Genomic DNA, 16,482 nt, shown 5'->3' with positions numbered 1-16,482 from the left:
GAAAGTACCAGTAACAGTCTTGGTCAAGATGAAGTGCTGATCAGCCTTACATCAATCAGACTTGGCATCGCTACCGGAAGCATTGCCTTATTGAGTTAGATCGTCACTCACTATGAATAGGTCGACAGCTGAATGCGACGACCACTATATTGGCTTTCGCGCCGGCAAATTGACATTCAACACTCTCAACGCTCTCATGAGGCCTTCGAGCTGAACGTCAATAATACCATGTCTGCGGTTGAGAGCCCCGAAACCGTCCCGAATGGCGCCAATGGAGTCAAACGTGAGCCGCCTATTGACCCCTCAATTTCAGCTGCGCAGGACTGATCGAGATAGATCGGAGGAACTCCACCATCTTGAACCCTCGCTCGTATGTGACGGAGGACCTGTGGAAACAGGCACCAATTCTTAAAGGAACCACGAGGTTCGAGCCATTGTCTGACGCAAGGAACATACTGGTCACTGGCGGGGCAGGTTTCATGTACGTCAACACTCCTTGCGATAGCTTGTGTTACAACGTGAGCAGGAATGACGAACATTGACTGAGTTACATTAGAGCGTGCTGGTTCGTTCGTCATTTGACCTTGACATACCCCGATCATTACAATGTCGTATCATTCGATAAGCTTGATTACTGCGCGACCCTCAACAATACACGCATCCTCGATGACCTTCCAAACTTTACGTTCGAACAAGGAGACATCACATCGCCATCGGACGTGAAACGATGTCTTCGCAAGCACAAAATCGACACCATATTCCACTTCGCCGCCCAATCGCACGTTGACCTCAGCTTCGGCAATTCATACCAATTCACAAATACAAACTGTTACGGTACACATGTGTTGTTGGAGAGGGCGCGCGAACACGGTGTGAACAGGTTCATACATATATCGACCGACGAAGTGTACGGAGACGTACCAATTGGCGCGGCAGATCTCTCCGAGACAAGCATACTGGCCCCTACGAATCCGTACTCAGCCAGTAAAGCGGCAGCAGAGATGATGGTTCTTGCATATAGAAGTAGCTTCAAACTACCTCTTATAACGGTCAGGAGCAATAACGTGTATGGGCCGCATCAATTTCCAGAAAGTATGCATATGTCGTATTTCTTGACCACGATCCACGGCTGACTGTCTCCAGAAATCATACCCAAATTTATCATGTTATTACAGCGACATAGCAAACTTTTACTCCACGGTGACGGATCACCGACCCGCCGATATGTTTACGCCGCGGATATTGTTGATGCATTAGATACCATCTTTCACAAAGGAACCATTGGCCAAATTTACAACATCGCTTCCAAGGACGAAGTTTCAAACATTGACATTTGTCACAAACTCCTTGACATATTCGAATTGCCGCACGAGACTCCGGAGCAGTTAGAGAGACTAGTACAACACACTGAAGATAGACCTTTCAATGATCAGCGCTACGCGACCGATGGCTCTAAGCTAGCACTTTTGGGATGGAAGCCAAAGACATCTTTCGAAGATGGTCTCCGACTTACCGTGGAATGGTACCGACGCTTTGGAGAAGTGTGGTGGGGAGATATTAGCCGTGTCCTTACCTCATTCCCAGTAGTTGAAGGGACTGAGATCTGGACGAAGGAAGACTATGAGGCTTTACCATCTGATGAGGAACCGGCTACTGATGAGAACGAAATTATGTGGAAGAAGCATGCACTTGCACGATTGCAGAATTTAGAGGGATGAAGAAAAGTACATTCTGGATGAAAACGTAAATAATGATGACGAAATATTCCTTTGGTTAGACATATTTTATAGATACCCATACAAAGTATACATTTACCGGCCTTGGTTGTCCTCTTGTTTGATATCTCGAGCTTTTGTGACATGTACCCACAGTGCCACTGCTGGCGAATCGTGAGCATATGCAGGGACTGGACTAGCGTCATTTGCTATAGAAATCCTGGGGAGCAAACCTCCCATGACCACAACCCTCGTGTGGTTGAGAACGTGCAATTCATAGTATACATGAATGTGAAATATATAAACTATTCGCGCTTCAACAATGATGGCTGAAATGAAGGCGGTGCCCGACTAATTGAATGGTGAGGTATCAATGCCAAGATCGTGGTGGCGCCCTAGCCCGCTTCGCCCACCCGGCCGCGACGCTTCCGCAGACCTCAGCCGCTTGAAACATGGAGTGTTCGCGGACAACCTACTCTAAAACACCTTCTTAGCACTTCAATAAGTCCTCTTCACTCCTCTTCTTTTCCTCCTTCCACGATTTCCAAACTACAACGACGACACATTAGATACCCAGAGCGACCAATTTCTGTTAGAGAAACACCCTTCTAAAGGCCATTAAATACCCGTAGGTACCCCACACTCAGCCGCTCAGACCTCTACAACCTCAACATCGTTCGAGCGACTAGTCAATCAATACACCGTCTCTGACCACGCCTATTCCAGACAACACAATCAAGATGCCCTTTGGAATTAAGAAGAAGTCCGCCGGAGAGGAAGACGACTCGAATCGCAATGCCCTCTTCGGTAGCCGTAAGAACAAGGCAGCACCCGCAGCAGCCAATCCTTATGCCGCCCCTGCTGGCAACGACCCATATGCTTCGAGAGCACCGCCACCATACCAGGGAGGCAATGATGACCAGTACCGGCGTGAAAAGTCTCCTGCTGTGACCGGCCCCGGCGGCGCCTATGGTGGCCAGGAAAGATATGGAGCTGGAGGGGGTAACTATGGCAGCGGTGGAGGTTATGGAGGTGACCGATATGGAGGTGGACAGCAGCAAGACCAAGGATCTAGAAGACCTGGAGGATACGGAGGTAATACACATACATTAGCGAGTAAAATCACCTCACTAACTTTTCCTAGGCCTCGGTCGAACTGATTCGGGCGGCACCGAAGCCGGCAGGAACGAGCTCTTTGGCGGTGCAGCACAACGTCACCAACAGCAACAACAGAGTGGCGGATATGGTGGCCCTGGCGGTCCTGGTGGCCCAGGCCCTAGTGGAGCATATGGTGGAGAGCAGTCAGGTGCATATGGCGGCGGCCAGCAAGGAGGATACGGCGCTTATGATGATCGCCAGCTCACCGCTGAGGAGCAAGAAGAGGAGGACATCAGCGCCACAAAGCAGGAAATCAAGTTTATCAAGCAGCAGGACGTGAGCAGTACACGAAATGCTCTCCGGTTGGCCCAGCAAGCCGAGGAAACCGGTCGAGACACCCTCGCACGACTTGGTGCACAAGGAGAGCGCATTCACAACACCGAGGTCAGTGTATCTTCAGCAATGATGCAAGTCCACAGCTAATGCTTCGCAAGCGTAACTTGGACCTTGCCTCCTCACAGAACAGGATCGCGGAGGAGAAGGCGAGAGAACTCAAGACGCTCAACAAGTCTATGTTTGCAATGCATGTCGGAAACCCGTTCACATCAGGTGCTCGTCGTGAAGAGCGAGACCGCAAGATCATGGAGTAAGACTTGACCCTTCCGCTTTGACTGGTCTATGCTAACATGTACAGAACCCACCGCCAGGAACGTGAGCAGAGAGAGTGAGTATCCCTAATGCATCTTAATTTTCATTTTCTGACCATTCTACAGCGCTACCCGCAAAGCTGCCTGGGAATCCAATGCCAGGGCATCATCAGCCCAGAAGATGGGCGGCCCAGGAATGTCTGGTCCCGGAAAGTCGGTATGTGGCACTTCTTGATCACACGTTCTCTTGAGGAGGCACTAACATTCGACACAGACTCTTGCCGACCGAGCGAAGTACCAATTCGAAGCCGATTCCGAGGATGACGAGATGGAGAACGAGATCGATAACAATTTGGACCAGCTCCACGGTGCCGCGAAGAGGCTCAACGCGTATGTCTCTCCCACATTTTTTCACAGTCTTATTTTGTCTACATTATCTACGTGTAGGACGCGTTGTTTTATGGTGCACCTGTACTGACGATCGACCACTTAGTCTCGGACGTGCTATGGGCGAGGAAGTTGACACCCAGAACAAGCACATTGACCGCATCATCTCGAAGACGGACAAGGTCGACGAGCAAATTGTGATGAACCGCGCCCGTTTGGACAGAATCCATTAAGTGGTGGTATATAACACGACTTGAGCATGATATCAACACACTATGCTTGGATATCGAATACCAGAGCGTTGACCCCGATGATGTAGAAGCGTCGATGACACTTATGAAGGAAGTGTGATGTGACCTCCGTAGCATGAGTAATGGACATAACCCGCACATCGCATGTTTAGGCGTTCGTAAAGGCGTAAATATGATTCAAATACTACCAATCCTATCAATGTGTTATGCAGATCACAGACGAACCTACACCTCCCCTATGCATCACTACATACTATGGACATCTTACAGAATTCGTGTCTATACTTGATCTCCTCCAATGCCAGTCAGTTCCCAAATACGTCTATAAATCTCTTACCAAATAGCGAATCATTCCGTCAAGATATATACATAGGTATGCAAAGACAGCACAGCACACCATGCCACCTTAGCATTCTCCCCCTACAACGGTGTGGAAAATCATACAGAGTACTCCGTACATGCTTCTCTTTTCTTACCCTTCCTAACCTACCTGCCTCCTTAGCCAAAACCACACGGCCCAGACAACCACATCTCTCTAGCAACCCTATCACCTACCAACCCACTTGGTACTTCCAATCACAAGTACCTACAACGGCCACAACTGCCGCACCACCCTTCCCCTCCTCCACCATCCCATCCCATCCGCAGCTCCGCAGCTCCCCAGTTTCCCCTCCCGTTCGGCCCGTTTGGCTCACTTCGTGCAACGAGACAAGACAAGACAAGACAAACCAGACGGCGTTGAGCGCAAGCTGCATGCACACAACCCCTCCCCCTCATCCACTGGACCGGGAATAACATTAAGGCCATTACGTCTAGGTACGGACAGAGTGAGGTGAGGATAGGGGATGCGTGACGGGTGGTTTGTAGAGTGGTGTAGTTATACATGTTACTGTGGTTGTGAAGTGTTCTGAATGGAGGGAGCGGCTTTGTAGGTAGGCTTGATGAATTAACGTACGGAATATGCCTACACAGCTCTTCCTATAAAAGTACATCTACACATACATACATACACGACGATTCACATGCCTCGTCTCATACAACTACACCCCAGACAAGGAATTCCGGTTCCAAGGACTGCAGACAGAGGTCGCCGAACCATAAAGGTATAGTCAAAACGATAGAGGGGTAAGCGTACCTCGTACGACATTGGCTTTCCTCGGTCTCATGCAGTGTGTATGTACATTGCAAGTGTGCCAGTAGAACCATGGGTCTTTTCTCCATCGGACGTCTTTTCTTGGGGGTTGTTGCTGGGAGGGGAGGATGGGAGTGGAATGTGTGGAGTATCTATGTACTTAGAAACGAATATATGTACTGACGAAGCGGAAGACAAGTGTATGTTTGTCCCCAAGCGATGGATTTAGACTTTACTGTACGGAGTCTTTTCCTTCATCTTGTTTTCCGTGTCTTTCTTCTAACGATTGAATAACATGGCAGTTTGAAGGTCAACGGCGCGTGAAGGCTCCGATACCCGTTTCCCCCTCTTCTGCTATGTATGTAGTGTCCCTACTGCTGTTCATGCAGCTGCATCTGCAGATCCTTTCACGGGTCGAATCAACGACACCCTTCTCTTGCGCACCTACTTCCCCGATGAACATAGGTAGACATTGAACTGCAATCATGCCGTGCGACCTCCAATACATACATACATACACACACACATACACACAACGAACGAACGAACATGTGGTGTGTTTTCTACATACGAACAGAGGTGCATTCATGCAGTGCGAGTATTGTCGCATGAAAAGCATGTACGGATTGGATAGGTGGGTGGACGATTGTCATTCGAGCGTGGCGGTACTCGTCGACTCGCACCGCCTTTTCTGCGTTACGAAGGGAAACGAAATGGTAGTACAGTACCATTATTGCGGTGGCCGTTCGGACGTATTGTGCCTACATACCTACATAGCTACGACACTCAACTCACAGAGAGGGGATGGAGCCAACGGTCCGATTCCAACTCCTTTAGCATGCACAGAGGGGCGTGTGGATCGGAGAGATGGAATCTCGTCGAAGAATTTCGCATGCTATGTGCTCCCGATATGTTGGTTATGTGTAGCTAACTAGTGATATCTTACTTTCTGGCGTGAGTGAGGGGTGTGCATGCGGTTGCCGCAGCTCACCGATAGGTTAGGTGCTTGTGCTGTTCGTTGTCGGAGCAGCAAGAGGAGGAAGAGGGTGAGGGGGAGGGGTAATATGACAGTGGGAAACTCGTATTGTACGTATTCGTGCAGTAGTATAAAAGTATATTCCCGTAAAGAGGAAAAAAAAGGGAAGAGCTTGGGATGGGAAGAGAGGTATGTGTGTAAGATACCTGCAGTAGTTAGTGCGAAAGGTGTAGTGGGAGGGAGCGCGCGGAGGCGGGAGGAAGGGCCTAGTGTTTTTCCCTTGGATCTTGTGATTGTTTATTTTTCTTGATTCTGGGTTTGTTGTACGGAGTAGGTTTTTTTGTCTTTCCTTGACGGATGCAGGTAGGTCGGGAGGGTTGCTCACACGACTGGATTGATACGGGCGCCGGCGAGGGGATGGGGGGTTGGATTGGGTGATTGAGCTGTGAGGGTAAGCGGGGAGGGAGGAAGAGGACGAGGAGGAAAGGAGGATATGCGGGTGAGCTTTCTTCTGTGTCTGTCCTGCAGGTGGGAGAATAGTGGGAAGTCATGCGTGCAGGAGGTGATGCTTGGGAGACAAGGGCCGAAGGATGCATGCAGGAGGATTGGAGAGAGAGGTTCTGGAAAAGCTGGACTGGGCTGGCTGGCTGGCTGGTGGGGTGAGGATCATGTTTATCGGAGGGATTGATTGATAGATGCTGCAGGAGAGATAGAGGCGAGGAGGATCACTATTGGGTGATAAGATGATTTTGGATAATATGAGGATATTTCTGACGACGTAGCACAGGTAGGGATCTTTGAGACGATGATAGAGGGGGAGGGGAGCATAAGCGTGTGAGAGCCGTGAAAGAAGTACGGGTACGACACGAGAAAGGAACCGAACCGAGCCGAGACGGCAGGACGGCGCAGCGTAGAAGATGGTTCTGTTGTTCCTCGCAGGATCTGCAATCTGGAATTGATTAAATGATTGATTGATTGATGCACGGGTTTGATGTATGCTTGTTGACAGTTGTTGAGCGAAGAGACACTGCATCGGAGGTGTGATGATGTCGGCGGGAAAGGGGTTGATCAGGCACGGTAAAGTAGATGAAACCGATGCATCAGAAATATAAAACAATTACAGCCAGTATGGAGGGAGTGACAGGTGAGGGATTGATACTGATAGTGTGGCTGAATATTAACGATGATAGTTAACGGTGATGCTGGTGGTGGTGGTGGTGGTGGTAGTGTTGTATGGGGTAGATGTTGATAACTGCAATGTCGTGATGTTTGTGCAGTCATAGTATATATGGAATATGTTTTCTTGGAGTTGTTTACAGTTCTCACGAGTGTTTACAATGTTTCTAGATCTGCTTGGTTACGCTCAGTTCGTTGGTTGGATAGCTGTTGGATCGATGACTCTTTGTTGTTGACGTTGGTGGTGAAACAATGACTAAACGAAAAGAGGGGTTGATCTTGGGCGAACGGAAATATCTACCAGTCAGTATGGTTTTGTCTTGCGTATACAGGTTGGGAGTCATAATAGCGAAGGTGTTTGTTGTCATTATTGTCATCATTTTAGGCATGGGATACTGGACTGTTGCCATGTAGATGTTATACTGTATACAAGAGGAGGTGAGACGTTGCTGGGTGTGGCTTGCGACTTTTTGCAGGGCCTATGGTCGCGACAACGACTATCACGGCACGTCTTCCGGCACTCGTCGGTATTGGTGTCGTAATAATTATATCCCTTCCATCATCTCATTTCAAATCTATCATTGAATACATGCACAATTGTTACATTCGCGCTATTTCATTGCAGACTACAAGTAGTCACAGATGGGCAGATACATGTATAGAGACATGAAAGCACCAAAGAAAATAGATAAAAATGCCCGAGTACTCCATAGTTACAAGGAAACGAACATAAGCCCGAGATGTGCTCCACCATTATCGTAAACATTTGATCTGTGTTTTGTTTCGGTGCCTTCGGCGTATTTCTCTGGCGTCTGATTTGATATCATCATCAGCATCAGCATCATCGTTATTGGCCTCGGCGGCGATCATCCATTCTGCCCATGTCCTTCCAGCCCGTCCTTGCATAGGGATACTTGAGGTATGGTAGTACATTATTATCATACTGGTAGAGTGTTCGTCCTCCTCATCTATCATAAGTTATCTGTATGTGTGTCTGCATCTGTATGGTGTGTATGTTTGCCTATGGAGGGGGTATTTGTCTGTGGTCTGTCCATCGCCTGTCCATCGCCTGTCTGCATCATCTGCATCTGCGTCTGCATCATCAGTCCCGACCAGAGCAGGGTCGAGAGATGATAGTTGTAGACGGAAGTAAAAGGATATGGCGGTATGGGTAGGCTCTAGAGTATTGCTTGATCGATGTGCGGTCCCACTCTCTCCCTCGGGTCACCAGCTCATCCCAAATCTTCTTTACCCTGGGACCTGACCCTTTCCAAGTTCCTATTCCCTGTAACCTGTCAACATACCCATACCCATCCCATCCCATCCCATCCCATCCCATATCCTTCCTTGCCTTGCCTTACCTTAACCTACCTACTAGTACTCGGTAGCCCACTAATACTTGTACTTACTTAGTTAATACTGTATCTACTGCTGTAGCTACCTCGTACTAGACTGCTACTGTATCTGCTAAACTGCACCGGCACGCGCACCCTCTTTTCGACTCGCCCGCTCGCTCGTACAGAACCCACCAGACCCGAAACAGAGCTGCAAGAAGCCATTGCACCAAGCCATTCCCCTCCTGCGACCACTCACCGTCTTCCTTTCCAACGCCAATTCACTCCTCTTGCTCCTCTTGCCTCTCTGGTTTGCTTTTGGCTCTGCCGGCGTGCGTTGCGCCAAAAACAGTGATGCGTAGGTAGACAGCTGCCATATTACCGACAAGCACCACATACAGACAAGAACAGCAGACAGAGAGGCCGAGACAAGCGACCGACCTTTCTTTGCCCCTCCTGCCTGACTGCTTGCCTTACCTACTACTCTGCTGCTACTCTCGATTATTTTGCCTGACAACGAACAAAACCTCCGACCTACCTCATCTTTTATTATCATCCACTTCCGACAAAAAGTCGCGATCCCCTCCCTCGCCAGTGTCCGTGTACCTCGACACACAACACCCGCCCACCTCCACCCATCAATCAATCCAACTCCCACGCCTATCGTCACCCACGCTCACTACTCACCCCTCGTACCAATTCAATCGCTTCATTCTTCGTACGAAATGCCCTCCTGGTAGACTTGATCTGGGGTGGACCTTCCTCCGCCGTCTGCTCCGCGTCACTCCAATCGCCCCAACGTAGTAGTCACCCGTCCGTCAGCTTCAACCCACCAACATCCTATCCTAGTCACGCACGCTTCGTAAAACCTCCCACCAGAGCAGAACAACGCACTCGCTTCGCCCACGCGTCCTCCGCGGCTTCCCTGTCTACGGGATAATAACACACGCACTCCTGCCCGCCCAGTCATCCGTCCAATTCCCTCGGGCCCAAATCCAATTCTCTCTGGCCCTCACCATGGTCCTGGGAGCCACATCGGAATAGCACCAATCACCACCCAGTCCCCGGGCGGACGCCCTCATAACGCTTCGCCGGGTCGGGCCCGTTGTCCTCCATCCACGGCAGCCTGCGGCAAGACATAACCAGAAATGGACGAAGATACAAAGCCGAGCACGCTGGCCCCGCCAGCCGTCACGGCCCTCAGGGAGGAGGCCGCGGCCACCTCGACCCATCGCGTGCACATGGAACGCACCGTCAGCCAAGACATTCGCGAGCAGCGTGAAGACCTCAAAGAGGCCGCCGAGCATACACTCAATGTCATCATGTACTTGGATCTCGACAATAAGATACAGTACGTGAGCGACTCATGGAAGGACGTCATCGGCACCACCACCGACCAGGTCGTGGGGAAACCAGTCTCCGAGATCCTTCTGGGAGACTGCGGCCAGTTTTACGAAACCATCGAATCAATGAGAAAGGACGATTCGAGGAGCAGAATCACCCGTTTCACCGTCCAGTTGGGCCCCCACTCGGCACTCTTGCGGAAGCGATCACGACGCTCCGAGAGCGAGGAACAAGAATCGGAGGGTCAGGTTGAGGAAGAGATCGAGGAAGAGGAGCAGCAGATCCTCAATCTCGAGGCACAAGGCATCATGGTCTACGACCGAACGACTGGTGCTGAAAGTCACGTACGTTCATTGATTTTCCTTTTTCCTTTCCAATGCCAATCGGTGGCATGCCCGCTATCAATGCTAATAAATCACAGTCTATGTGGATGATCCGCCCTTCGGTTGTACGCGAAGTCACCATTGACCTCCCGGAAGTGCTTGTGGAGTCTCTCGGTGTAGGGGCCGAGATGTTGGCTCACTATCTCAATGGCCTTGCCGAACAAGGTGCAAATGACCCTGGCCACCACCCACCCCCACTACCTGTACTTTGTCGTATCTGCGAACGTCAGATTACACCATGGTGGTTCGAGAAACACACCGAGCTATGTCTACAGGAGCATCGTGCCGAGATGGACGTCCAAATGGCCCAAGAGGGACTTGCCGAGCACCGCAATGCCATCGTCAAAGTCCTGGATGCTCTTGAGAACTCTAGCCGAGTGTCGAGAGCTACGCCGACCGAAATGACGCAACCCCCGCAACTTCCTGAATACAAAGGAATTCCCATTCAGGCGACGTCCACCCCCTCCTCGGGTACTCCATCTGGTCGCAATTCCCCGGCATCGCCTCCCTCGAGGTCTCGTGAAAGAGGTATCGGATTTGGTCATCACCGTGCCCGATCTTTTGCCGTGCGAAGACCCCTGGCTCGCATCGTGGAGCTTGTTCTAGATCTGTGTGATACAGCCCTCGAGATCAACACCCCCTCTGTCAAGGATGGCATGCGTGGGCAGCCTGCAAGCGAAATCAGGACACAGTCCCCTCAATCAGAGAATCGAATTTCTCAGGTGTTGCAATGGCAGTCCCCCTCCCTGGGCGTCTCCGATCACGGGGATGGCTTCAAGATGCTCTGTGAAGATACCGGTAAATTCGCACGAGCCAAAGTGGATGCTGTCTTCCGCCACAGGCGTATCCTAGAGTACTCGGAACGAATACGAATCGAATTCGATCTACTCGTGCAAGAGTGCATCGAGGCTGCAATGGACAAAGCCGCCAGAATTGCGGCGGGCGAGGACAGCTCGTCGGATGAGGAGCAGCGGGAAGAAGAAGGCCCGTGTGATATGAACGACATCCCTCCCATTGAGGATCTCATCTTTCCTGGGTCGTTCGAGGGTCCTTCGGCTATGGCACAGGCCCTTCGTAACGCCTCTGACCCTTCTTTACCAGCAGGATTGAGCAGACGAGAATCCTCCGTGGCGGGGTCAACGAGGTCTAGTAGTCCTCGGGGTGGAAACCAGACGCCTCGCTCCCATGTTGGGGCCATCAACATCGTTACGCACAACAAACGCCAATCTATGCACTTTGAAAGCGATGCCGGAGCCGATAGTGATAGCAGTGTGAGATCGTCCGTTCTATCTGGTCCCCGACGAGCAGACTCCCCGTCCTCCGAACTTGGCTTGAACAGGGTTGCCAGCTCACGCGAGCGCAAACGCAAGAGTCTCATTCTTCCGAGTGCAATGTCGAACAGTCGGCAGCAGTCGCCCGCTCGAGCGATCATTCCTCCGTCTTCGCCTCTGCGGATGAACAAGCCACGACTTCCCAGCGGTGCTGCCGAGGGATTGCAGTCCCCCATCACATCTCCTGTCCTGGCCACAAGCGAGTTCTCCTCTCCTGCGCTTGCCCATGTCCAGTACCACCACCATCGCCGTCAATCCTCCACGGCAGGTTCGGATGGGCCAAGGGCTGTTTCTCCGCGCATGATGCCACTCACAACTGCTCCTCAGCCCCGTGCCGTTCCTCCATCAATCAAAGACTTCGAAGTTATCAAGCCCATCAGCAAGGGCGCTTTCGGCAGTGTGTACCTGGCGAAGAAGAAATCGACTGGAGAATACTACGCGATCAAAGTCTTGAAGAAGGCAGACATGGTAGCAAAGAACCAGGTCACCAACGTGAAAGCAGAGCGTGCAATCATGATGTGGCAGGGCGAAAGTGACTTTGTTGCTAAGCTATACTGGACGTTCTCGAGCAAGGACTACCTCTACCTAGTCATGGAGTATCTTAACGGCGGAGACTGTGCGTCTTTGGTCAAGGTACTAGGCGGGATTCCCGAGGACTGGGCCAAGAAGTATCTCGCGGAGGTGGTGCTCGGTGTTGAGCACTTGCACAGCCGCGGCATTGTTCATCGTGATCTGAAGCCTGACAATCTTTTGATCGACCAGAAAGGTCACTTGAAGTTGACCGATTTTGGCCTCTCTCGCATGGGATTGATCGGTCGTCAGAAACGAGCTTTGAATAGCAAGGCAGATGAAGCTGCACCAGATCTGCTGAAGTCAGGACCCTTTCATCGTGCAACTTCGATGGCCTCCTCGCGCTCGGCATCTTTCGATCTGAACCCTTCACCTTCACAGACTCCTAGCATGACTCCTGCCCTGGCCGGCGATATAGGTCAGCCCTCCTACTTCAGTCTCAATAGGGAGAGCTCCAACAGCCGCGATCCATCGAGAAGGACGTCGGGCAATCGAAGTGACAGTGGTGATACCGAAGCTTTTCAGGCTATGTTCCGAAGATTCTCCATCGTCGACGATCAATTGGTTCAAACACGAAGTCGATCGCCGATTGAGGAGGAGGCTTTCAGCGATGAAGGCTCTCCTGATCTATTCCCCATAGCACACACCATGAGTCAAGTGAGCACCGCCCAGAACAATACACCTCCTCCAACGTCGGCTATGCCGCCACCGCATATGGCCCTGTTTGATCCGGAAGACAGCAACCGACGTTTCGTTGGTACCCCAGACTATCTTGCACCTGAAACCATCAGTGGCAGTGGTCAAGACGAAGTCAGCGATTGGTGGTCATTGGGGTGCATTCTATTTGAATGCCTTTTTGGGTATCCACCATTTCATGCCGATACTCCTGATGCGGTGTTCCAGAACATCCTATCACGCAACATCGACTGGCCCGATGAAGACGAGGCCGAGGTCTCGGATGATGCAAAGGATCTCATGAATCGTTTGATGTGCACCGATCCCTCAAAGCGACTAGGTGCGAACATGGACGACAAATTTGCCAGTGGCGGAGAGGAAATCAGAAATCATCCTTGGTTTGCTGACGTTGATTGGGAAACGCTTCGTGATGCCGAGGCGTCTTTCATTCCTGCACCTCAGAACCCGGAGGACACTGAGTACTTTGACACCAGAGGCGCAGCGATGCAAAACTTCACTGAGTTTGAGGATCAGGGTACATCCTCTGGCGGTACCCCCGGTGCCGACTATCCTGACCGTCCTCACGATGCGCTCTCTCGCGTTCGCTCTCAAATCAGTGTTACTACTATGAAGCGTGGCCTCATTCCATTGCACATACCTGCTCATGTCCGCGAAGGCCGAACTAGGAGGCTGAGCGAGCCTGTTGCAACGGACGATTTTGGCAATTTCAGCTACAAGAACTTGCCGGTGCTAGAAAAGGCAAACAAAGACGTCATACAGAAGCTTCGCGCAGAGGCAATGCAACCGCACAGCAAGCCAGTGTCTGCTGTTCAATCACCGACCATCACGTCTCCTTCGCCATCCTTGGAGTCTAGCCCCATGCTTCCGGCTCCGCTGAAGCGAACTCTATCTACTACCAAAGGTGCCGCCGGAAGACCATCGTCTCCATCAGTTGGCGGGTCAAATTCCTCGCCAAACCGAGCCTCTCAACCATCGTCTCCGTTGTTAGTTCAATTTAGTACTGGCCAGCATCATGAAAGACGCAAGACCTCTAGTAGCGGTTCCTCGCTTGCACATTCCACGAGCAATCCGGCATCACTTCAGCCTGGTAACTTCTTCGATGCTCCCCGTCTAGGTTCTGGCTTTCGCAATTCCCCCGAAGCCATCTCACCGATCAAGCTCGTTAAAACACCCTCTGCTATGTCTTCATCCTTCACTGAAAAAGGAAACCCAGGGCATCGCTCGACCTCCATCGGCCAGGCGAATGCACCTTCCCCACGAGCGCGCTCCCAAACCATTGGATCGCAGGAGGAAGATGTTGTTCGCGATTTGGTTCCCAACCAGCACAAACGCAGAAGTCAAGTCTTTGATGTGTCTCCCTCTTCATCAGACACAGAGGATACACGTGCTAAGGCCCTGTTGCGTGTACAAAGAAGAAGGCAGAGTTCACGACGCTTGTCTCAGATCAGCCTTGCAGATGGTCCAATCTTCAGACCCCTTGACGTCCTGGTCTGCGAAGACCATCCTGTCTCACGTCTTGTCATGGAGAAACTCTTGGAGAAGCTGCGTTGTCGAACATTGACGGTAACAAATGGCTCAGAAGCTATTCGTTATGCCATGGGCGAAGTCAAGTTCGATATCATTATGATGGAATTCAAGCTACCTCAAGTCAACGGAGCCGATGTTGCGCGAATGATCAGAGAGACTAAGAACGCCAATTCGCACACACCCATCGTTGCAGTCACCGGCTATCTCAAAGAGCTCCAGGCACCCCATCACTTTGATGCGCTGATCGAGAAGCCGCCCACAATTGCGAAGCTGTCCGACACATTTGGCAAGCTCTGCCAGTGGAAACCACCACCACCGAACTGGACTCCTGGGCAAAGTATGTACCCCTCAATACCACTCTCTGGCCTCCGTCAGGAATCCGTTCGCCAAGGAGACAGCCCTATCTCGAATTCCTCGAGCTTTCCACCTGTGCCTTCAGGAAGCTATCGCGGATCCAGCCGCGAGGATTCCATCAGTTCCAGCTTCTTCGGTGACAACGACAGTCGCACGGGTGACGACGTGCCAGTAGCAATTGCGCGCCTCGGCGGCGATGATTGGCGAGAACGGGATTTAGCTCGAGCAATGAGTGGTCTGGGGATATCGGAGGATCCGGCCAGTGGTGTCGATCCCAAGAACGCGGGGCACAATCTCCCACTTCCGCATGACCTCCCACTTCACGGCGTTTCCGCCCCGGCAGTGCTGGAGACTGCTACAATCCGCAAGCAACGATCCGCAGAGATGGTTGGGGCCAAGCGTCGTATTCTGGAAACTCGCAAACACGAATCTGCAGAGTCTGGCGACGACGAAGACGACGAGCTGGGCCATATCAGCGTTCGCACAAAAAGCCCCAAGTCACGCCCAAAGTCTTCGTCCAAGCTTGGTATCGAGATGATGCGGACGAACAGTAGGGGCAGTGTCATCTCTGTGGAAGACATTGCACCTCCTGACACGACATTGGCCTCGTCGCCGCCCCCTGCCATCACTGAGGATCGGCACGCAGAGGAGCGGGAAGCGCAGCTTAGCGGCTACGACGTCCCTCCGGTCTCACTCACACCGCCAGAGATATTCCCGCAAGCCCCGGGTGACCAAGCCCAGGATATTGCATTGGACACGACGCCGAGGGCCTCCATGCAGGCCAACGATCCCGATCCGGATCCCACGCCTAGAGCTAAGGCGTCACCAAAAGTGTAGATCTTGTTTACAGGGAACGCATGTTTTAGCCGGCCCCTTGCAACTATGATTCTTGTCGACCTACCCCGCCTCTCCAGCATTTCCATGGTGTAGTTCGTGCATTGCAGGGCGCCGTACATTTGGTGGATTGTAAAAGACCTTTTGCTCTGTCCGCTGATCAATACGCACGGCACTTAGCATGATTTGCATCATTGGGCGAATTGTAACTCCCTTTTCCTTTGTTTACACAAACTTGTTTACAACCAATTGGAGAGAAAGATTGCGACAAAATTTGACTATTCGCCTCTCCTTTGGGGGTTTTCCCTTTTCATTTATTTTTTTTCTACAGAGCATGGTGTTGGCGGTGTTCCTAAACGGTAGTGCACCTAGGAAACGGGAAATTCAAATATTCTCAATTGTTATTGCCTTTGCCACTTCTACTTCTTCTGATTTTCTCTTTTTCTTTTGTCTATGTCTTCGTCTTGGGTGGTGACCTTTTTCTTTTTTTTGAACTGGAAGCGAGTGAGGCAGATACGTTTTTTCCCTTCTGGATTCTTCTTCGTCGTAGCTAGCTGGGTGGGCTGGTGGGTTGGGACATGCGTGCGTGCGTGCGTGCGTGAATGTGTGTGTGTGCATGTTGTGCGTTTTCTACGTCACCTTTAGGTTTATGAACGGGGACTGGGGGACTACGAATGGAGGAGGGTTTATATGCTTTAGGAATTACATCCAAAAAAAAAAAGGTGGG

The 16,482-nt window shown here is 51.2% G+C and overlaps 5 protein-coding genes across 5 annotated transcripts; 4 read left to right on the top strand and 1 right to left on the bottom strand.

Annotated features, from left to right (window-relative positions):
• Positions 1–159: 159 nt before the first annotated feature.
• On the top strand, positions 160–1,819 carry BU24DRAFT_387034 (NAD(P)-binding protein). The gene is made up of 4 exons (XM_033524949.1): positions 160–283; positions 337–481; positions 557–1,092; positions 1,144–1,819. Exons 1-4 carry the CDS (start codon positions 229–231, stop codon positions 1,716–1,718), a joined length of 1,311 nt encoding a protein of 436 aa, XP_033388229.1. The 5' UTR covers positions 160–228; the 3' UTR covers positions 1,719–1,819.
• A 350-nt stretch (positions 1,820–2,169) lies between these two features.
• BU24DRAFT_419489 (uncharacterized protein) lies at positions 2,170–4,316 on the top strand. The gene is made up of 8 exons (XM_033527232.1): positions 2,170–2,343; positions 2,442–2,810; positions 2,860–3,257; positions 3,308–3,459; positions 3,508–3,537; positions 3,587–3,677; positions 3,735–3,850; positions 3,954–4,316. The coding sequence occupies exons 2-8, from the start codon at positions 2,456–2,458 to the stop codon at positions 4,078–4,080; spliced, it is 1,269 nt and encodes a 422-aa protein (XP_033388228.1). The 5' UTR covers positions 2,170–2,343; positions 2,442–2,455; the 3' UTR covers positions 4,081–4,316.
• Positions 4,317–5,587: 1,271 nt separating this feature from the next.
• Positions 5,588–6,459, top strand: BU24DRAFT_128625 (uncharacterized protein). The gene has a single exon (XM_033520990.1). The coding sequence runs from the start codon at positions 5,716–5,718 to the stop codon at positions 6,163–6,165; it is 450 nt and encodes a 149-aa protein (XP_033388227.1). The 5' UTR covers positions 5,588–5,715; the 3' UTR covers positions 6,166–6,459.
• Positions 6,079–6,787, bottom strand: BU24DRAFT_419487 (uncharacterized protein). Its single transcript, XM_033527231.1, has 2 exons — positions 6,222–6,787; positions 6,079–6,161 (listed from the first exon to the last, which is right to left on the bottom strand). The coding sequence occupies exon 1, from the start codon at positions 6,755–6,757 to the stop codon at positions 6,473–6,475; it is 285 nt and encodes a 94-aa protein (XP_033388226.1). The 5' UTR covers positions 6,758–6,787; the 3' UTR covers positions 6,079–6,161; positions 6,222–6,472.
• A 2,806-nt stretch (positions 6,788–9,593) lies between these two features.
• On the top strand, positions 9,594–15,847 carry BU24DRAFT_128600 (putative response regulator receiver RIM15p). Its single transcript, XM_033520989.1, has 2 exons — positions 9,594–10,404; positions 10,482–15,847. Exons 1-2 carry the CDS (start codon positions 9,865–9,867, stop codon positions 15,756–15,758), a joined length of 5,817 nt encoding a protein of 1,938 aa, XP_033388225.1. The 5' UTR covers positions 9,594–9,864; the 3' UTR covers positions 15,759–15,847.
• Positions 15,848–16,482: the final 635 nt, after the last annotated feature.

The sequence above is a fragment of the Aaosphaeria arxii genome (genome assembly GCF_010015735.1).
Source record: "Aaosphaeria arxii CBS 175.79 unplaced genomic scaffold BU24scaffold_2, whole genome shotgun sequence".
Taxonomy (NCBI): domain Eukaryota; kingdom Fungi; phylum Ascomycota; class Dothideomycetes; order Pleosporales; genus Aaosphaeria; species Aaosphaeria arxii.
The sequence above is the reverse complement of the archived record's forward strand: the minus strand, read 5'-3'. Positions and strand labels throughout refer to the sequence as shown.